The sequence below is a fragment of the Lampris incognitus genome, chromosome 18 (genome assembly GCF_029633865.1).
Source record: "Lampris incognitus isolate fLamInc1 chromosome 18, fLamInc1.hap2, whole genome shotgun sequence".
Taxonomy (NCBI): Eukaryota; Metazoa; Chordata; class Actinopteri; order Lampriformes; family Lampridae; genus Lampris; species Lampris incognitus.
The window spans coordinates 42,565,145-42,586,752 of NC_079228.1; the positions used below are offsets into that span (position 1 = coordinate 42,565,145).

Sequence of the window (21,608 nt, forward strand, 5' to 3'; positions counted from 1 at the left end):
GAGGGGTCAAATTAGGGCTTTTTCATGATTCTGAGTTGATTGCAAGCATTCGTTTTTCACCCAAACCACTCCTTGGTGGAAAAAGGGTCACGCCCACTTTTAGATTTAAACCAAGGTTACTGTCGTAGCATAAATGGTCTCATCACCGGCTGACAAGCTGTAGTAGATTTTAGTGTAACTAAAATCAAAGCGTTGTAATGTATCAGAAGTTCGCTAGCCGTCTTCATACCAAGCCCAGACGGTCGGGTAACTGTCTTCCTGCAGCCAAGCTGCGCGCGCATCCCCAGTGTTTGAGAACAAATAATTCCCCTTATAGAGGAATGAACATTGCTCTTCATCAACATCCATCCATCCAGCATCCAAAGCGCTTATCCTGCTGTCAGGGTCGCGGGGATGCTGGCGCCTATCCCAGCAGTCACTGGGCGGCAGGCGGGGAGAGACCCTGGACAGGCCGCTGGGCCATCACAACATTCTGCGTTAATTAACGTGTGTACCACGTTTCTAACACCTGGACCATGAGACCGACCATGCAGCAAAAGAACGGCAGCTAGCGGTGCACACGGACATGGAATGGGGATTACTAGAACAGCATCTGACAATGGAAATACATTCATTTCAGGCTGAAAACAGTCATGCACTGACACTATGACAACCCTAATAACAATAGTAATAATAATATAACATTTTAAAGGGTAATACACAAAAATATGCAACTTTGGGCTCTCCCTCGATAACTCTCCGCTCTCTCTTTCAGTACCTCTCGCTCAAATACCCTCCTCAATGAAAGAATTTGATTAGTTTTTTTAAATTCATAGTAGAAGGTAGAAGGCCGTAGGGGGTGTCACTCGTATCGCATCACATAGCGAAGCTTATGACAATCCACGGTTGTAATAAAGCCGTTATAACCACAGAAGCAGTATTTAGCTGAACTTCACTGCTTTGCATATAGATCATTTACATTGCACTAAAATGTCAAGATAAGCACCAGGGTCGATGTCTTTGACTTGGATGTGTCCAAGTGCATTAGTATTCAGTGAAAAGGAATTGTTTTAGTGTTGTGTAGACCTTTAAATCTTATTGTACAAGTGATAAACTTGTCTGTAATTCTTATACATCCTGGAATACTAGCCCTGTCATTAGTTTAACATTTTTCAAGAGGCCAAGGCAGAAGTCTGTAACGTCATAAAACCTTGGTTCATGATGAAGGCATTGTGGCAGCAATATCTTACAGTGATGTTAGGGACAACTCTAACTTCCTTTCCCCGTGGGAACTCATTTCCTGTTGAGGCAAGTTCGCAGTACTGAATGAAGAACAGCAAGAGTCATATCTTGTGTGTTTTACCTCTGCATGGGTCCAAGAGAGTGGCATGTCGATGAAGATGAAAAAGCGGTTGCAAAAGTTGTGCCAGTCAAAGGGCCAAACACTCCAGTGTGACCTCTGCATTGTCGGTGCAAATTTCCTGCTCTTCAAAACCCCATCGCCAATCTTCCCTCACAGTTTAACATCTGTTGGACAAAGGAGAGCATAATATGGGATTAGGACTGGTGAAGATGCCCTTGTTGTCAGGCAGACACCGGTACATCTGAAGCAGGATTACAACCAAATGCAATATGCTTGGCACATCCTGTTTAGTTGATCTTGAACAAGACACTGATTAACCATCATCAATATCTTAATTTAGCACGTGAGTTGTGTTTCATATCAGTTGGCTGTGGCTTGTGCTGTAATTATTATCCTCATATCAGTTCTTTAAATGCACCATGGCGATCCATATATCAACAACACAACAATACAGTAAAGGATGCTTTGATGAGTTGGGTCTGCTGATGTTGTCTGAGCAATCCAATAAAATGACAAGTTACTGATAATTGTAGCTTCCTGTTGTCTTTACAACAGTAGTTAATTACTTTATTGTCTGAGTGCATTCATCTTTATGACTCAGTATCCGAAGGACTTCTATCACTGTGGTGGAAGACCTCTCTTGACACCACAACTGAACTATGATAACAAAAAGTATTGTTTTCATCATGTCAACTCACTCTATAGCCAAGACCAGTCCAGGGTTAGAGGTCTAACATGGAGCCAGAGCACACAGATCAAATATAGCTCAGGGTAAGGAAATGTGTGGACATCTCTCTGCATGTCAGTTGACCTTTCTGTTTAAAACCATTCATCTGTGGTGCTTTAACGTATCACTACTGTGACACCACTGACTAAAATATGTCACAGGATCACAAACCAAGAGCTGACTAGCTGATGGCCTGTTTTCTACCCGACTCCTCAAGTTTGTATGAACACTTCTCTCACTCATTTCTCTCCTTCCCCTTCTGTGGAAGTCAAAGAAGGTTGGTCAGTTCAGAGGAACTGATTCAACCTTCTTTGGTTTTATTACCTGGATTACTGAGCATGCATCAAGACACCTGCTGCGGAAGCTTCTTCTCCAACCAACTGCGAAAAAGTTCTTATCTTTTTCACAGAAAATATTGACCATATTAGAGCAAATATCATTCCTCCCACCTCTACAGTGGACCTCTCTTGCCCCTCCTTGGAAGTGTTGGATTGCTTTAGACCGATGTCACTTCAGGATCTTAAGAAAACTGTGTCACTTATTACGAGACCCTCATCGAGTCCCTTTGATATTATCACGACAAAACTGCACAAAGAAGCAAGAGTCAATTGGCCCTGCACTGCTGATCATCAATGGCTCTCTGACCTCTGGAGTTGTACCTGATCTTTTTAAAACGTTTGTGTTCAACCGTTGCTGAAGAAGGTGGCCTGGCCTCATGAAGTACATTTTCTTTTACATCATGTGGACAGCCGGGTGTGTGTGCGTTGTTTACCTGGGGAAGAGATGCCACCAGGATGCACTATGGGAAGATGGCAAGCCAGCGGACGCAGTGTGATGCTCTGGGCAATGTTCTGCTGGGAAACCCAATTTCCCCTCGGGGATGAATAAAGTATTCGTATTGGGTCCTGGTATTCATGTGGATTTTACTTTGACATGTACCACCTACCACTGTTGCAGACCAAGTACACCCCTTCATGGCAATGGTACTACCCGATGGCAGTGGCCTCTTTCAGCAGGATAATGCACCCTGCCACACTGCAAAAATTGTTCAGAAAAACTTTGAGGAACATGACAAAGTGTTTAAGGTCTTGCCTTGGCTTCAAAATTCCCCAGATCTCAGTCCTATCTAGCTTCTGCGGGATGTGCTGGGACGTAAAGGATCTGCTGCTGACCTCTTGGTACCACATACCAGAGGATACCTTCAGAGGTCTTGTGGAATCCAGGCATCAACAGGTCAGAGCTGTTTTGGCGGCACGAGGGGGCCCTACACCGTATGAAGCAGGTGGTTTTAATGTTTTGGCTAAGCGGTGCACGACATCTTCCATAGAACCTAGATTTACATGTCTAGCAAATCCCTATGCTGACTGCTAGAATACACACTATTCAGTTTCTCTAAAGGAAACCAGGGTATTTATTTACCTCCAAAATGGAGAGTGATGCCAGCATTTCTAGCTGGCTAATATTCTCTCAGGATCTGCTTTTCAGTCCTGTGTCAAATAACAGTGATGAGGAAGTTGTGGAAAATGAACACAGCCTCTTTACAATGCAATAAACAGAGATAAAGTTCACATGGTATTAATAAAGGGTTACGGACCTGAAGTTTCTTTGCAACCAACGTTTCCTCCATATGCCATTAATGATTATTCAGAATTCCTGTTTGTTTCCTTGTTGGCCTGTATATAAGTGGTGCTACCCCCTAGCTTTCCAGATCCTAGACACTCACCTGAGACATTCAAGCCAACAGGTAAGTCTTTTGTTGTACTTGTTAAAAGGAGCTAATTCATCAGTTGTTTTGGATGGATAACAAAGATATTCAGTTACTCTGACAAAGAAATGAAGCTGATTCTCTGGTGAGCTAGCTTTATACAGTTCTGCTGTTCCTGTATTATTTTGCATTGCAGGAGTCCAGTTCACCGGCAGAAACAATGTTGACCATTTCTCTTCTTGTCTGTGTCGTCGTCGCTCTGAGCGGAGCAACAGGTGAGAGACTCCAAGACAGACTGCCTTTAAAACTGACCACAGCTCCTCTTGTCAGACTCCATTCTGTTTACCGCTGTTTAAACTGCTCCCTCACTGCCAGAAATTACACTGCCATCACGTCTTCTATTTTTCTATGATTTATATTGGTTTTGCTGGATGAGCTACTGCTACTGCTATTATTTGTAGTTTATATCGTTCTCTTCCTCAGAGGCCCAAAAGGAGACCAGTATGGAGCAGGCGCTCCCTAAGAACGAGGTTATCCCTGCACCAGCAGGTATGGTTCAGCCCTCACCTTGTTTTTAGTTATATGTTGTAGGATTGCAATCCTTAGTAAGAGAGTTTTGTACTTCACAACAAAGCTTTGCTTTATTTTTCAGGTCTAGTTTAAAAAAAGAAAATGTGGATGAACACTACATTTTACTCTTCATACCACATAGATTTAATTTCGAACCAGACAAAAACCAAAGAATTTTAATCTTTTGCCTTTGATATGAGCTTGTTTAGGTGGGCCTAAGAGGGAGAAACAACAGGATACCAGGTGTTTTTTTCTATAGACAGCACTGTGGAGCGCCCATTGGCATCACAAAGCTCTATACATTAAATGCTCCCGTTTCTGTGCGACTGCCAGATTAAAACAAAATGAAAGAAAGAAAACAGAGAAATTAAGCCAAGGGGCTCTTGAAAATAGTTAACTATAGCTCTGTTTGTTTTCATCTGCCGATCCTGTACAAAACACGGTGGCCATTGAGCAGAACATGTCTCTTGGTAAGACAGAACAGCCTGGACAGGGGCCGTTCATTAAAGCCCACCAGAACCCAAAAACCTCATTTAAAGTTCATGTTCTTGTCCTTGGCTATATGAAGCCAGCTTTAGTATCAGAGACCTGAAAACATACCAAACTGCACCACAATCTATGTCTGCAGGATCCAGAGAGGATTTAAGGAGGCTGCTTAGTAGTCACAGGGTTGCTGGTTCAGTCTGCAGATACAGTGCACAATACTGCCAATGTGCCGATAAGCAAGGGACCTTTACACGGATTTATTTGTATCACTTTTTGGTAGCAACAGATATTAAATACTGGTTATCATTAACTAAGATATAATCCAATGTTTAATTACCTGCAAAAGCCCATTTTAGCTGATCTGTTCCCCTTTGATACATACAATTATACAAGACAAGGGACGGGTATCCCAAACATCAGACTTATTTCAAATAAACGTTAACGCAGCAAATTTCATTTTATCATTAAGGTACATCTAGGGAAAGCAGGGTGTGATTGTCAGTCTATGAGTCCATGCTTTCTCTGCTCCAGAGGAAATACCAGAGGAGGTGATGACTGAGTCAAAGACCAGCTTGGAGGAGGAAGAGAAGGCTCTAAAGAGGGAGATGGCAGAGGAGGAGGCGGCGGGAGCAGAGTTGGTGGGTACTGATGTGGAGAGCAGGAGTTACTGTCCACCTGGATGGTCCAGATATGGATCCCGTTGCTTCATCTACATTAACAGTCCCAGATCCTGGCCCCGGGCAGAGGTAGGACCCGATGACCTATTATGTCACATCAGCAGTTTGCCTCCAAAATGTGATAGATCAACTCTGAAAGTCAAACGGCACACCTACTATTTAAAAATAACGGATGAATTCCTTTGAGGTGATAATTGGTTTGCAGAGATTTTTGAGTTGTAAAGTTGTAAAACAATGGTTGCCTCATGTGCTAAGTTTCAGGAGAGCAGACACTGTATGCTGCATCCGTCTTAATAAAAAGATGTCCATCTCTTTCCTTCACAGCAATATTGTGTGCACTTTGGAGCCAACCTTGCCTCCGTCCACAGCTCAAACGAGTATTACTTCATCCAGGAGGTTGTGAGGAGGAGGACTGGTGAATTTCCTCGCACCTGGATTGGAGGCATTGATGCCGTTCAGGTATAATTTGATCCCGTTCAATCTAGTCTACTAATAAAATGAAACTCAAAACTTTGATTAGTGTAAATGTAAGTGAAATGAAAGTGTAAATTCTCATAATAACAATAGATTCTGCTCTCTCAGTACAAGGTAGACACCAGAACCCTTTCTAGCAAGAGGAGTTTATGAATTCTGAAGAAAAATCATCTTTATCTTCATTGAACTGCCAACTGTTCTGTTCTGCTTTTTTGTTTTTCCCCGACAGGAAAATCTGTGGTTCTGGAGCGACGGTTCCAGGTTTGACTACCAGAACTGGTTGAGAGGAGAACCCAATAATTCCGCAGGCGGAGAACATTGCATTGAGATGAACTTTGGAGGTAATCTGCTGTTCCTTCTGCTCCCAGCCTATTTCACATTCAATCAGAAAAACCACAGGACAGATCAGATTGTTTCATCAGATCTTACAGTTTTATCCTTTGTTATTTCCAGACCCGAAACAGTGGAACGATTCCATCTGCGGTGGTCAGCGTGGTTTCGTTTGTGCCAAGACGCTCAACGACTGCTTCTGCTCAACATCCACTGAAAGCTGAAAGTGTGTTGTGAGAACTGCCAGTGTTGATACTTTCACCTGTTTAAGTGCCTATCCAACGCTATAACATGGAACAAATCCAAATATAATTGTTCTGTCTTTTGCAAAAGCGACAATGCAATGTCTCTTTACAGGGGAGCTTACTCAGACACAGTGGCTAAAACAAATCTTTACAGATTGAGCAGTGAAGTTTTTTATACATTCTATAATAAGAATTAAAATGTGTTCTGAGGCATGGGGAAATGCTTCTGACTCATGACATTAATTTTCTTTCTCGGTCATTCTGAAACTGCCTCTGCTGCATATTATGTGATGCAGCAGAAAGAGCGGTAATCTCAAGAAACATCAATGTGGCACTCTTCCTACAGATGATGTGATATTCATTGATACTGTTGTAGCCATGTTGTACATTTATGAGTCAAATGACTTTTTTATAGTGGCTAAGGATTTTTTTTTACACTTTTTTAGGCAACGTGATATTTACAATGTTATGTAAAATGTAACTGATTCTCATTTTTGAATAAAGGAAGTGAATAATGATTCCACACCCTCAAGTCCTTGTAGATAAGTTATGTTTTTTGGTTTAAATTCAACTTATGCTAGCTGCAGGCGTGTTCTATTCCACTGTCTTTGTTCTTCTTCTCTTCATTGTACAAAACACATGTACATTACATTATCAACAACACAAACTGTTCATGCCAGGGGTGCTTACACAAAACAAAAGGAGATGTTTGGAAATTCAGCACAGCAGCTACAAGGCGTGGAAGTGTCCACGAGGATCTTGCTATTTCTGAATATGAACAGTTGATGAAACCTCTGCATAAGGATTTCAAGGTTTCAAAATGTGGCACATTTATCAACAGAAGCTACCCGTTTCTCCATGCTACACCAGACTTCCTTTGTTCCTGTGACTGCTGTGGTGAGGGATGTGTGTGTGTGGGGGGGGGTTGAAATGACCTTTTAGTATTGAGGCCATAGATTTTGAATCACACATTCAAAAGAAAGCTTCATGTTTGGAAAGGGTTAGCTCAAAATATGTGTTGAAAAGGAACCACAGCTATTATTGTCAGGTTCAGCAGCAACTTCATACAGTCAGTTGTTCATATTGTGACTTTGTTGTCTGTGCCTTCCAAGAAAACATTACAGGTTTGGCTCATGAGAGAGTCATGCCAGATCAAAATCTTTGGGATAAGTGTGTACCAAAGTTATCCTTATTTTGGAGGAGCTGTGTTTCACCGGAAGTACTTGGAAGACAGTACACAAGGAAACAAAATCTGAAAATAGAGGGGAACAGAGACGTAGCTGGATATTATTATTGCAAGCAAAATACATCAGAAGAAATGGTTTGTTGTAAAAACGAATCTTGCCCTGTTTCAAAGTTTCACCTCTCTTGCCTTTTTATACAGAACGTTCCAGAGACATAGTGCTGCCCACACTGCAGAAAACTCCCCGAATTTAGGCCAAAGAAAAGGACAACAAAGCAAAAATCAACACATGAAAGTTATGCAGCAAAGGCAGAGAACTTAGGACATTGCTGGTAGTAGACCAACAGCGCTACCTAGTGGTGGTTAAGCTAGGCTCTCATATACCCTGGATGTTGACTGCTGCGACAGTCGGAGAGTTACAATAAAGAGGACCAGACGTTGGGAATTGGTCTCCGGCTCAAATCACTGTTATGGATATATTAGCAGTATAAGATACCTCCAGATAATATAGAGAATATATTACAGTGGCGATGAGGATGGGATACCTTTAATGTGAGAAGGTAATCCCAGTAGTTAATAAAAGCGGACAAAGCAACGTGACGCTACCAGCTAGCTTCCAGCCAGCTGGTAAGAAAAGACTAGCTAGCCAAGCCAAGCACAAGCATGGCGCATTTCATCGGCAATATTGCTGAATACAAGGAAGGTAAAGAGGACTTCGAGTCATACCTTGAAAGACTGGAGCAATGGATGATCGTTAATGAAGTGGAGGACGGTAAGAAGGCCAATGTTTTCCTGTCTGTGACAGGCGCAGGAGCCTATGGCCTACTAAAGAACCTCTGCATACCAGAAAAACCGAGTAGCCTCACGTATGCAGTACTGAGCGGGAAACTAGCATCCCATTATAAACCCAAGCCACTAATCATAGCTGAACGTTTTAGATTTTCAGAAAAGGAACCAACTAGAAAATGAGTCAGTGTCTGATTATGTGGTTGCTTGAAAGCACCTGTCCACACATTGTGAATTCGGTCAGCATTTAAATAAAGCACTGAGAGACCGATTTGTTAGTGGTTTAAAGGTGGAGGCTATTCAGAGAAAGTTGCTCGCAGAACACAATCTGACTTTTGCAAAAGCATGTGAGCTGGCCTTATCTATGGACATGGCGTCAAAGAATACGCTGGAGTTTGCCAGCAAACCAAGCGGAGCTGCAACTGGAAATAAGATAGACAAGAAGAGAACAAGCAAGGTTGCGTGGAGAAGCAAGTCGTCCACCAGCGAGTGGAAAAGCAAGCAACCTACCAGTGATAACTCTAGACCACAGAGAACAGAAACGCACCAACCCTGTTACCGATGTGGAGGTAACAACCATGCAGCTCAAGTATGTAGGTATAAAACCGAGACATGCTACAAGTGTTCCAAGGTAGGGCACATAGGAAGAATGTGTAAAACTAAAAATAGACAGGGACATACACAGTATGTGGCTGAAGACCACAGTCCAGGTGAGAGAGGAGATGGAAATGAGGATGAACTGTTTGGTGCGTATCCGATGAATACAGTGTACTCCACAAATACAGTTGGTAATGGAAAAAAGGACATTAAGGTCAATATTAAGTTAGAAGGAAACCCTGTAGACATGCAGCTTGACACAGGAGCTGCCGTAACCCTGATATCTGAGATAGTGTACAAGGAACATCTCTCACACCTGCCACTGAAAGAAAGTAAAGTGCGTCTGTCAACCTTTTCCGGTGAGAACATTCCCTTGATGGGCCAAGTGACTGTCAATGCGAAATATGACAACCAGAGTGGAGATTTACCTCTTGTGATTGTGAAAGGTGACAGACCAGCCCTCCTTGGCCGTAACTGGCTGGCCAATTTTAAACTAGACTGGGCAAGCATATTCTCAGTTACACCAGCAGGGGGCAGTGATAACACAGATGTAGAGGCAGTGTTACAGAGAGACAAAGCAGTATTTGCTGAGGAGCCTGGCACAGTTCGTGAATTTAAGGCAAATATCAAAGTGAAGCCAGATACAAAACCTGTCTTCAGAAAGGCAAGACCAGTGCCATACGCACTAAAAGACGCAGTTGAAAAAGAGCTAGATAGGCTGGAAAAAGCTGGTATTATCTCAAAGATAGACCATAGTCAGTGGGCTGCCCCGATAGTAGTTGTACCCAAATCAGACAAGTCAGTTCGTATCTGTGGAGACTATAAAGTCACGGTTAATCAGAGTGAGGAAGAGGAGACCTATCCACTACCGAACGCCGAGGATCTCTTCGCCACACTGGCCGGGGGCACTCTCTTTAGCAAATTAGATCTCTCACATGCCTACCAACAGCTTGAGTTAGAGAAGGACTCAGAGAAGTATTTAACAATAAATACCCACAAAGGACTGTATGTTTATCACAGACTTTCATATGGAGTGTCGAGTGCACCTTCTATGCTCCAGAATGTGATGGACCAGATACTACAAGGCTTAGAGCATGTGACCTGCTTCCTCGGTGACATACTAGTCACAGGCAGAACAAGAGAGGAGCACCTGAGGAACCTAGAAGAGGTTTTGAGCCGACTGGAGAGCTACGGGGTAAGAGTGAAAAGAGCAAAATGTGACTTCATGCAGGAGAAAGTAGAGTACCTGGGGCATCTGATAGATAAAGAGGGACTTCACCCCACTGAGACAAGGGTTGCCGCCATCGTAAATGCACCCCAGCCCACAAACGTCACAGATCTACGGTCATTCCTAGGACTGTTAAACTATTATGGCCGTTTCACGAAAGATCTGTCGACCGTATTGCAGCCACTACACCAAGTCCTGAAGAAGGAAGTCGAATGGAAATGGACACCAGAGAGTGCAGCAGCATTCAAGGCTGCCAAAGAACAGTTAGTGAAAAGCTCAGTAGTAGTACACTACGACACGCAGAAACCACTGAGATTAGCTTGTGACGCATCCCCTTATGGGATAGGTGCGGTAATGTCGCACATAATGGAAAATGGGGACGAGAAACCAATCGCCTTTGCGTCACGTACGTTGACAGAGGCAGAGAGTAAATATAGTCAGATAGAGAAGGAGGCGTTGGCCATAATATTTGGCATGACCAAATGTCATAAATATCTCTATGGCCCCAAATTCAGTTTAATAACTGACCACAAACCCCTCCTTGCCATCTTAGGACCCAAGTCAGAAATCCCTACACTAGCCGCTTTGCGTATGCAGAGATGGGCACTGAGGCTTATGGCTTATGACTACAGTATAGAGTACAGAACGTCAGCGGACAACGCAAATGCGGATGTGTTATCTAGACTGCCGGGGAAAGAAAAGGACAACACAGCGGAGGAGAACAGCATCTTCTATTTCTCATTAGTAGATGAGCTACCCGTGCAGGCTACAGAGATTGCACAGAGCACTCTCAAGGACCCAGTCCTAGGCAAGGTACTGGAACTGACCTGGTCTGGATGGCCGAGTTACATCAACGATGACACACTGAAACCGTACTTCAACCGAAGGAATGAACTGTCTGTGGAACAAGGATGCATTCTGTGGGGAATTCGAATTATCATCCCACCAGCACACAGAGAACGACTACTGTACGACCTACACCAAGGGCACCCCGGAGGGTGCAGGGTGAAAAGTTTGGCGAGGGGCTATTTATGGTGGCCTCAGTTGGACAGTGATATCGAACGTGCAGTGCAGCAATGTGATGCTTGTCAGAGTGTGAGGAAACTACCAGCAGTAGCACCACTACACTGCTGGCAGTGGCCTACAAGAGTGTGGCAGAGGCTACATATTGACTTTGCAGAGAAGGATCAGCAACACTTCCTAGTGTTAGTAGACAGTCATTCAAAATGGATTGAGGTGATCCCCATGGCAACAACTACCGCCGCCAAAATGATCGAAGTGCTGCGGAGCATCTTTTCGTCCTACGGTCTTCCTGAGGAGATCGTCTCGGACAACGGTCCACAATTCACCTCGCTGGAGTACAAAACATTCCTGAAAAACAACGGCATTAAGCAGACATTGGTGCCAGCTTACCATCCTGCTTCTAATGGTGCCGCAGAGAGAGCAGTCCAGACGGTGAAAGCTTCACTTCTGAAACAGCTGCTCGATGAGAAGAAACAAAACGTCACTATTACAGTGAAACACAGGCTCGCCAACTTCCTGTTGTCATACAGGACCACACCACACAGCGTTACAGGTTGCACACCAGCAGAACTGTTCCTCAAACGTCAGCCTAGGACCAGGTTCGGCCTGCTGAAGCCAGACCTCGCTCGAGTGGTGGGGACCAAACAACAAAAGCAGAAGGACTATCATGACCAACCCGCCTCGAAGCTGAGACATCTGTCAGAGGGGGACTCAGTACTGATCCGAAACTTCCGTGGAGGAAAGGAGAGGTGGACGAAAGGGACAGTGGAAAAGAGACTCGGACCAGTCACCTACCTGGTGTGGAATGGAGTGAACCGACACTCAGTCCACATTGACCATCTGCCGTTCCAAGGATGCAGGCTCCGGAGAAGCTTGCAACACCCTTACGAGGTTCGGTGGGCAAGGCCGTGTCGCCTCCTCACCGAGCATCCACTTCCCCTGAGGTGGTTGAGCGCCGATACCCTCAGAGAGAGAGGGCACCTCCAAAATGACTGTCTCTGTAAGATCAGCCGAGTTCCTGAAAAAAAGAGTTCCTGAGAGACTAAATTGTTCAACTCCTGTTCAGAAAAAAATGTGAAAAAGAGTTCCTGAGACCTATATGTAAATGGGCAAATGTGGGTCGAAGTGGGTTGTGTAACCAGTAATGACCAAGTAAAAGATGTTGAAAGTAATTTGCCATATCAGCATGTTTTAGAGTGATAATATTTTATTAGGGGAACTTCATAGTTTAAGGGGGAGGAGTGTATTAGACCAACAGCGCTACCTAGTGGTGGTTAAGCTAGGCTCTCATATACCCCGGATGTTGACTGCTGCGACAGGCGGGAGAGTTACAATAAAGAGGACCGGACGTTGGGAATTGGTCTCCAGCTCAAATCACTGTTATGGATATATTAGCAGTATAAGATACCTCCAGATAATATAGAGAATATATTACAACGTGATGCCACAAAATCAAATGTTTTCTTTAAAACCTCAAAAGAACGAAGACCAGTGCGGAATTTAACCTTAGCATCATCCTTGGAAAATTCTTCTTCGTCAGGACTCCTAACTGGTGCGCCCTGATTTTGGAACAAGAAACTAAATTCATCTGTAGACGTGGCTGCATCTTTTGTAAGGGATAGCTCTTCCAGAAGATCAGGTATTTCCTCAGATTGTTGGGAAATATCCTCCCGCTTAAAGATGTCTCTAACTGGAAAGCTAGTTGCACTTAGTTTTGAAGCCTTTGCTTCCTCTTTCCACATTTTCTTTCTCAGCAGCCCGCTTTCGTCGTTCACTTGCTCTCTCACTTAGGGCCTGCGTTTCGTCTCTTTTTTCGTTGCGGGTTTCAAATTTGTCATGTCCAAGTTTGAAGCTCGGTACCCAGTCAGAATTCCATCTACCCCACGGCTGTGCAGCTGCTCCCCTCAACAAGTGCTCACCTCAAACATGATCATGGTGGTTAGGCCATCTCCACTGATAGCAGCACGCCGTGGCCTACGTCGCTCAGCTGACAATTCCTCGGCTTGTTCTCCTGCTGGCCTAATGATTTTTGGAACACGACAAACCTATACGTGTTTACATTTACATTTACTATTACCACATCTGTAAACTAAACGTAGCCCGGGTGAGAAAAGGCTGGGTTTAGTACAGTTGTTAAATGCATGTAGTTTTGCTGTGTCAGTAGGGATTTGCTAATGTCTGCCAAAAAAAAACTAACAAAACCTGGCCAGGACGAGAACCCGGATCTCACGCACCACGGGCAACAACGTCAACCAGTCGACTAAAGGGTCCGACCCGTTAGCCAGGGGCTACCGTGTCTACTTATTCGTGCACGTTACACCATCGTTTTCTGGCTGTGTCCTCATTCTTTCTTCCCCAACCTGTTGCATTCACATGGGACAAGTCTTTGTCGTCGTAGTGCATTACCTGTTTGACTAGTAGTAAGGGCAGTTTATCAGATATTTGACCAATCTGGGAACTAAATCCTTACCAAGAAATTTCTTCACCACTGTGTTTGTAAAGGTGTGTAATAGCGTGTATTAAAATGTTGAAATTCAACTCCCGTGGGAAACCTCGTAAAAAGCTGTTCAAAGTTGGGGTACCCATAACCGATTTTCAAGAAATCGGAAATGTTTAATTTGGCCTTAAGTAACTTGTGAGGGGTCAAATTAGGGCTTTTTCATGATTCTGAGTTGATTGCAAGCATTCGTTTTTCACCCAAACCACTCCTTGGTGGAAAAAGGGTCACGCCCACTTTTAGATTTAAACCAAGGTTACTGTCGTAGCATAAATGGTCTCATCACCGGCTGACAAGCTGTAGTAGATTTTAGTGTAACTAAAATCAAAGCGTTGTAATGTATCGGAAGTTCGCTAGCCGTCTTCATACCAAGCCCAGACGGTCGGGTAACTGTCTTCCTGCAGCCAAGCTGCGCGCGCATCCCCAGTGTTTGAGAACAAATAATTCCCCTTATAGAGGAATGAACATTGCTCTTCATCAACATCCATCCATCCAGCATCCAAAGCGCTTATCCTGCTGTCAGGGTCGCGGGAATGCTGGCGCCTATCCCAGCAGTCACTGGGCAGCAGGCGGGGAGAGACCCTGGACAGGCCGCTGGGCCATCACAACATTCTGCGTTAACTAACGTGTGTACCACGTTTCTAACACCTGGACCATGAGACCGACCATGCAGCAAAAGAACGGCAGCTAGCGGTGCACACAGACATGGAATGGCGATTACTAGAACAGCATCTGACAATGGAAATACATTCATTTCAGGCTGAAAACAGTCATGCACTGACACTATGACAACCCTAATAACAATAGTAATAATAATATAACATTTTAAAGGGTAATACACAAAAATATGCAACTTTGGGCTCTCTCTCGATAACTCTCCGCTCTCTCTTTCAGTACCTCTCGCTCAAATACCCTCCTCAATGAAAGAATTTGATTTGTTTTTTTAAATTCATAGTAGAAGGTAGAAGGCCGTAGGGGGTGTCAATCGTATCGCATCACATAGCGAAGCTTATGACAATCCACGGTTGTAATAAAGCCGTTATAACCGCAGAAGCAGTATTTAGCTGAACTTCACTGCTTTGCATATAGATCATTTACATTGCACTAAAATGTCAAGATAAGCACCAGGGTCGATGTCTTTGACTTGGATGTGTCCAAGTGCATTAGTATTCAGTGAAAAGGAATTGTTTTAGTGTTGTGTAGACCTTTAAATCTTATTGTTGAGTGGCATGTCGATGAAGATGAAAAAGCGGTTGCAAAAGTTGTGCCAGTCAAAGGGCCAAACACTCCAGTGTGACCTCTGCATTGTCGGTGAAAATTTCCTGCTCTTCAAAACCCCATCACCAATCTTCCCTCACAGTTTAACATCTGTTGGACAAAGGAGAGCATAATATGGGATTAGGACTGGTGAAGATGCCCTTGTTGTCAGGCAGACACCGGTACATCTGAAGCAGGATTATAACCAAATGCAATATGCTTGGCACATCCTGTTTAGTTGATCTTGAACAAGACACTGATTAACTATCATCAATATCTTAATTTAGCACGTGAGTTGCGTTTCATATCAGTTGGCTGTGGCTTGTGCTGTAATTATTATCCTCATATCAGTTCTTTAGATGCACCATGGCGATCAATATATCAACAACACAACAATACAGTAAAGGATGCTTTGATGAGTTGGGTCTGCTGATGTTGTCTGAGCAATCCAATAAAATGACAAGTTACTGATAATTGTAGCTTCCTGTTGTCTTTACAACAGTAGTTAATTACTTTATTGTCTGAGTGCATTCATCTTTATGACTCAGTATCCGAAGGACTTCTATCACTGTGGTGGAAGACCTCTCTTGACACCACAACTGAACTATGATAAAAAGTATTGTTTTCATCATGTCAACTCACTCTATAGCCAAGACCAGTCCAGGGTTAGAGGTCTAACATGGAGCCAGAGCACACAGATCAAATATAGCTCAGGGTAAGGAAATGTGTGGACATCTCTCTCTGCATGTCAGTTGACCTTTCTGTTTAAAACCATTCATCTGTGGTGCTTTAACGTATCACTGCTGTGACACCACTGACTAAAATATGTCACAGGATCACAAACCAAGAGCTGACTAGCTGATGGCCTGTTTTCTACCCCACTCCTCATGTTTGTATGAACACTTCTCTCACTCATTTCTCTCCTTCCCCTTCTGTGGAAGTCAAAGAAGGTTGGTCAGTTCAGAGGAACTGATTCAACCTTCTTTGGTTTTATTACCTGGATTACTGAGCATGCGTCAAGACACCTGCTGCGGAAGGTTCTTCTCCAACCAACTGCGAAAAAGTTCTTATCTTTTTCACAGAAAATATTGACCATATTAGAGCAAATATCATTCCTCCCACCTCTACAGTGGACCTCTCTTGCCCCTCCTTGGAAGTGTTGGATTGCTTTAGACCGATGTCACTTCAGGATCTTAAGAAAACTGTGTCACTTATTACGAGACCCTCATCGAGTCCCTTTGATATTATCACGACAAAATTGCACAAAGAAGCAAGAGTCAATTGGCCCTGCACTGCTGATCATCAATGGCTCTCTGACCTCTGGAGTTGTACCTGATCTTTTTAAAACGTTTGTGTTCAACCGTTGCTGAAGAAGGTGGCCTGGCCTCATGAAGTACATTTTCTTTTACATCATGTGGACAGCCGGGTGTGTGTGCGTTGTTTACCTGGGGAAGAGATGCCACCAGGATGCACTATGGGAAGATGGCAAGCCAGCGGACGCAGTGTGATGCTCTGGGCAATGTTCTGCTGGGAAACCCAATTTCCCCTCGGGGATGAATAAAGTATTCGTATTGGGTCCTGGTATTCATGTGGATTTTACTTTGACATGTACCACCTACCACTGTTGCAGACCAAGTACACCCCTTCATGGCAATGGTACTACCCGATGGCAGTGGCCTCTTTCAGCAGGATAATGCACCCTGCCACACTGCAAAAATTGTTCAGAAATACTTTGAGGAGCATGACAAAGTGTTTAAGGTCTTGCCTTGGCTTCAAAATTCCCCAGATCTCAGTCCTATCTAGCTTCTGCGGGATGTGCTGGGACGTAAAGGATCTGCTGCTGACCTCTTGGTACCACATACCAGAGGATACCTTCAGAGGTCTTGTGGAATCCAGGCATCAACAGGTCAGAGCTGTTTTGGCGGCACGAGGGGGCCCTACACCGTATGAAGCAGGTGGTTTTAATGTTTTGGCTAAGCGGTGCACGACATCTTCCATAGAACCTAGATTTACATGTCTAGCAAATCCCTATGCTGACTGCTAGAATACACACTATTCAGTTTCTCTAAAGGAAACCAGGGTATTTATTTACCTCCAAAATGGAGAGTGATGCCAGCATTTCTAGCTGGCTAATATTCTCTCAGGATTGTTGTGTTACTTAAACATGGAGTGTTTCTGCTTTTCAGTCCTGTGTCAAATAACAGTGATGAGGAAGTTGTGGAAAATGAACACAGCCTCTTTACAATGCAATAAACAGAGATAAAGTTCACATGGTATTAATAAAGGGTTACGGACCTGAAGTTTCTTTGCAACCAACGTTTCCTCCATATGCCATTAATGATTATTCAGAATTCCTGTTTGTTTCCTTGTTGGCCTGTATATAAGTGGTGCTACCCCCTAGCTTTCCAGATCCTAGACACTCACCTGAGACATTCAAGCCAACAGGTAAGTCTTTTGTTGTACTTGTTAAAAGGAGCTAATTCATCAGTTGTTTTGGATGGATAACAAAGATATTCAGTTACTCTGACAAAGAAATGAAGCTGATTCTCTGGTGAGCTAGCTTTATACAGTTCTGCTGTTCCTGTATTATTTTGCATTGCAGGAGTCCAGTTCACCGGCAGAAACAATGTTGACCATTTCTCTTCTTGTCTGTGTCGTCGTCGCTCTGAGCGGAGCAACAGGTGAGAGACTCCAAGACAGACTGCCTTTAAAACTGACCACAGCTCCTCTTGTCAGACTCCAATCTGTTTACCGCTGTTTAAACTGCTCCCTCACTGCCAGAAATTACACTGCCATCACGTCTTCTATTTTTCTATGATTCATATTGGTTTTGCTGGATGAGCTACTGCTACTGCTATTATTTGTAGTTTATATCGTTCTCTTCCTCAGAGGCCCAAAAGGAGACCAGTATGGAGCAGGCGCTCCCTAAGAACGAGGTTATCCCTGCACCAGCAGGTATGGTTCAGCCCTCACCTTGTTTTTAGTTATATGTTGTAGGATTGCAATCCTTAGTAAGAGAGTTTTGTACTTCACAACAAAGCTTTGCTTTATTTTTCAGGTCTAGTTTAAAAAAAGAAAATGTGGATGAACACTACATTTTACTCTTCATACCACATAGATTTAATTTCAAACCAGACAAAAACCAAAGATTTTTTAATCTTTTGACTCTGATATGAGCTTGTTTAGGTGGGCCTAAGAGGGAGAAACAACAGGATACCAGGTGTTTTTTTCTATAGACAGCACTGTGGAGCGCCCATTGGCATCACAAAGCTCTATACATTAAATGCTCCCGTTTCTGTGCGACTGCCAGATTAAAACAAAATGAAAGAAAGAAAACAGAGAAATTAAGCCAAGGGGCTCTTGAAAATAGTTAACTATAGCTCTGTTTGTTTTCATCTGCCGATCCTGTACAAAACACGGTGGCCATTGAGCAGAACATGTCTCTTGGTAAGACAGAACAGCCTGGACAGGGGCCGTTCATTAAAGCCCACCAGAACCCAAAAACCTCATTTAAAGTTCATGTTCTTGTCCTTGGCTATATGAAGCCAGCTTTAGTATCAGAGACCTGAAAACATACCAAACTGCACCACAATCTATGTCTGCAGGATCCAGAGAGGATTTAAGGAGGCTGCTCAGTAGTCACAGGGTTGCTGGTTCAGTCTGCAGATACATTGCACAATACTGCCAATGTACCGATAAGCAAGGGACCTTTACACGGATTTATTTGTATCACTTTTTGGTAGCAACAGATATTAAATACTGGTTATCATCAACTAAAATATAATCCAATGTTTAATTACCTGCAAAAGCCCATTTTAGCTGATCTGTTCCCCTTTGATACATACAATTATACAAGACAAGGGACGGGTATCCCAAACATCAGACTTATTTCAAATAAACGTTAACGGAACAAATTTCATTTTATCATTAAGGTACATCTAGGGAAAGCAGGGTGTGATTGTCAGTCTATGAGTCCATGCTTTCTCTGCTCCAGAGGAAATACCAGAGGAGGTGATGACTGAGTCAAAGACCAGCTTGGAGGAGGAAGAGAAGGCTCTAAAGAGGGAGATGGCAGAGGAGGAGGCGGCGGGAGCAGAGTTGGTGGGTACTGGTGTGGAGAGCAGGAGTTACTGTCCACCTGGATGGTCCGGATTTGGATCCCGTTGCTTCATCTACATTAACAGTCCCAGATCCTGGCCCCAGGCAGAGGTAGGACCCGATGACCTATTATGTCACATCAGCAGTTTGCCTCCAAAATGTGATAGATCAACTCTGAAAGTCAAACGGCACACCTACTATTTAAAAATAACGGATGAATTCCTTTGAGGTGATAATTGGTTTGCAGAGATTTTTGAGTTGTAAAGTTGTAAAACAATGGTTGCCTCATGTGCTAAGTTTCAGGAGAGCAGACACTGTATGCTGCATCCGTCTTAATAAAAAGATGTCCATCTCTTTCCTTCACAGCAATATTGTGTGCACTTTGGAGCCACCCTTGCCTCCGTCCACAGCTCTAACGAGTATTACTTCATCCAGGAGGTTGTGAGGAGGAGGACTGGTGAATTTCCTCGCACCTGGATTGGAGGCATTGATGCCGTTCAGGTATAATTTGATCCCGTTCAATCTAGTCTACCAATAAAATGAAACTCAAAACTTTGATTAGTGTAAATGTAAGTGAAATGAAAGTGTAAATTCTCATAATAACAATAGATTCTGATCTCTCAGTACAAGGTAGACACCAGAACCCTTTCTAGCAAGAGGAGTTTATGAATTCTGAAGAAAAATCATCTTTATCTTCATTGAACTGCCAACTGTTCTGTTCTGCTTTTTTGTTTATCGACGACAGGAAAATCTGTGGTTCTGGAGCGACGGTTCCAGGTTTGACTACCAGAACTGGTTGAGAGGAGAACCCAATAATTCCGCAGGCGGAGAACATTGCATTGAGATGAACTTTGGAGGTAATCTGCTGTTCCTTCTGCTCCCAGCCTATTTCACATTCAATCAGAAAAACCACCAGACAGATCTGATTGTTTCATCAGATCTTACAGTTTTATTCTTTGTTATTTCCAGACCCGAAACAGTGGAACGATTCCATCTGCGGTGGTCAGCGTGGTTTCGTTTGTGCCAAGACGCTCAACGACTGCTTCTGCTCAACATCCACTGAAAGCTGAAAGTGTGTTGTGAGAACTGCCAGTGTTGATACTTTCACCTGTTTAAGTGCCTATCCAATGCTATAACATGGAACAAATCCAAATATAATTGTTCTGTCTTTTGCAAAAGCGACAATGCAATGTCTCTTTACAGGGGAGCTTACTCAGACACAGTGGCTAAAACAAATCTTTACAGATTGAGCAGTGAAGTTTTTTATACATTCTATAATAAGAATTAAAATGTGTTCTGAGGCATGGGGAAATGCTTCTGACTCATGACATTAATTTTCTTTCTCGGTCATTCTGAAACTTCCTCTGCTGCATATTATGTGATGCAGCAGAAAGAGTGGTAATCTCAAGAAACATCAATGTGGCACTCTTCCTACAGATGATGTGATATTCATTGATACTGTTGTAGCCATGTTGTACATTTATGAGTCAAATGACTTTTTTATAGTGGCTAAGGATTTTTTTTTACACTTTTTTAGGCAACGTGATATTTACAATGTTATGTAAAATGTAACTGATTCTCATTTTTGAATAAAGGAAGCGAATAATGATTCCACACCCTCAAGTCCTTGTAGATAAGTTATGTTTTTTGGTTTAAATTCAACTTATGCTAGCTGCAGGCGTGTTCTATTCCACTGTCTTTGTTCTTCTTCTCTTCATTGTACAAAACACATGTACATTACATTATCAACAACACAAACTGTTCATGCCAGGGGTGCTTACACAAAACAAAAGGAGATGTTTGGAAATTCAGCACAGCAGCTACAAGGCGTGGAAGTGTCCACGAGGATCTTGCTATTTCTGAATATGAACAGTTGATGAAACCTCTGCATAAGGATTTCAAGGTTTCAAAATGTGGCACATTTATCAACAGAAGCTACCCGTTTCTCCATGCTACACCAGACTTCCTTTGTTCCTGTGACTGCTGTGGTGAGGGATGTGTGTGTGTGTGTGGGGGGGGTGAAATGACCTTTTAGTATTGAGGGCATAGATTTTGAATCACACATTCAAAAGAAAGCTTCATGTTTGGAAAGGGTTAGCTCAAAATATGTGTTGAAAAGGAACCACAGCTATTATTGTCAGGTTCAGCAGCAACTTCATACAGTCAGTTGTTCATATTGTGACTTTGTTGTCTGTGCCTTCCAAGAAAACATACAGGTTTGGCTCATGAGAGAGTCATGCCAGATCAAAATCTTTGGGATAAGTGTGTACCAAAGTTATCCTTATTTTGGAGGAGCTGTGTTTCACCGACGAAGTACTTGGAAGACAGTACACAAGGAAACAAAATCTGAAAATAGAGGGGAACAGAGACGTAGCTGGATATT

General features: G+C 43.2%; 2 protein-coding genes across 2 annotated transcripts; both read left to right on the forward strand.

The window, feature by feature from the left end:
* The first annotated feature begins 3,717 nt into the window (after positions 1-3,717).
* LOC130128876 (ladderlectin-like) lies at positions 3,718-7,074 on the forward strand. The gene is made up of 7 exons (XM_056298642.1): positions 3,718-3,813; positions 3,971-4,049; positions 4,258-4,323; positions 5,362-5,576; positions 5,832-5,966; positions 6,211-6,322; positions 6,435-7,074. The coding sequence occupies exons 2-7, from the start codon at positions 3,995-3,997 to the stop codon at positions 6,533-6,535; spliced, it is 684 nt and encodes a 227-aa protein (XP_056154617.1). The 5' UTR covers positions 3,718-3,813; positions 3,971-3,994; the 3' UTR covers positions 6,536-7,074.
* A 10,402-nt stretch (positions 7,075-17,476) lies between these two features.
* On the forward strand, positions 17,477-20,834 carry LOC130128875 (ladderlectin-like). The gene is made up of 7 exons (XM_056298641.1): positions 17,477-17,572; positions 17,730-17,808; positions 18,017-18,082; positions 19,122-19,336; positions 19,592-19,726; positions 19,971-20,082; positions 20,195-20,834. The coding sequence occupies exons 2-7, from the start codon at positions 17,754-17,756 to the stop codon at positions 20,293-20,295; spliced, it is 684 nt and encodes a 227-aa protein (XP_056154616.1). The 5' UTR covers positions 17,477-17,572; positions 17,730-17,753; the 3' UTR covers positions 20,296-20,834.
* The last annotated feature ends 774 nt before the right edge of the window (positions 20,835-21,608 follow it).

Bases quoted from the DNA above. Each gene is read 5' to 3' on its own strand.
- LOC130128876 (XM_056298642.1), top strand. From the start codon at position 3,995: ATGTTGACCATTTCTCTTCTTGTCTGTGTCGTCGTCGCTCTGAGCGGA. The intron at 4,324-5,361 runs GTATGGTTCAGC...TCTCTGCTCCAG, and splicing joins GGTTATCCCTGCACCAGCAG to AGGAAATACCAGAGGAGGTG. The intron at 6,323-6,434 runs GTAATCTGCTGT...TGTTATTTCCAG, and splicing joins CATTGAGATGAACTTTGGAG to ACCCGAAACAGTGGAACGAT.
- LOC130128875 (XM_056298641.1), top strand. From the start codon at position 17,754: ATGTTGACCATTTCTCTTCTTGTCTGTGTCGTCGTCGCTCTGAGCGGA. The intron at 18,083-19,121 runs GTATGGTTCAGC...TCTCTGCTCCAG, and splicing joins GGTTATCCCTGCACCAGCAG to AGGAAATACCAGAGGAGGTG. The intron at 20,083-20,194 runs GTAATCTGCTGT...TGTTATTTCCAG, and splicing joins CATTGAGATGAACTTTGGAG to ACCCGAAACAGTGGAACGAT.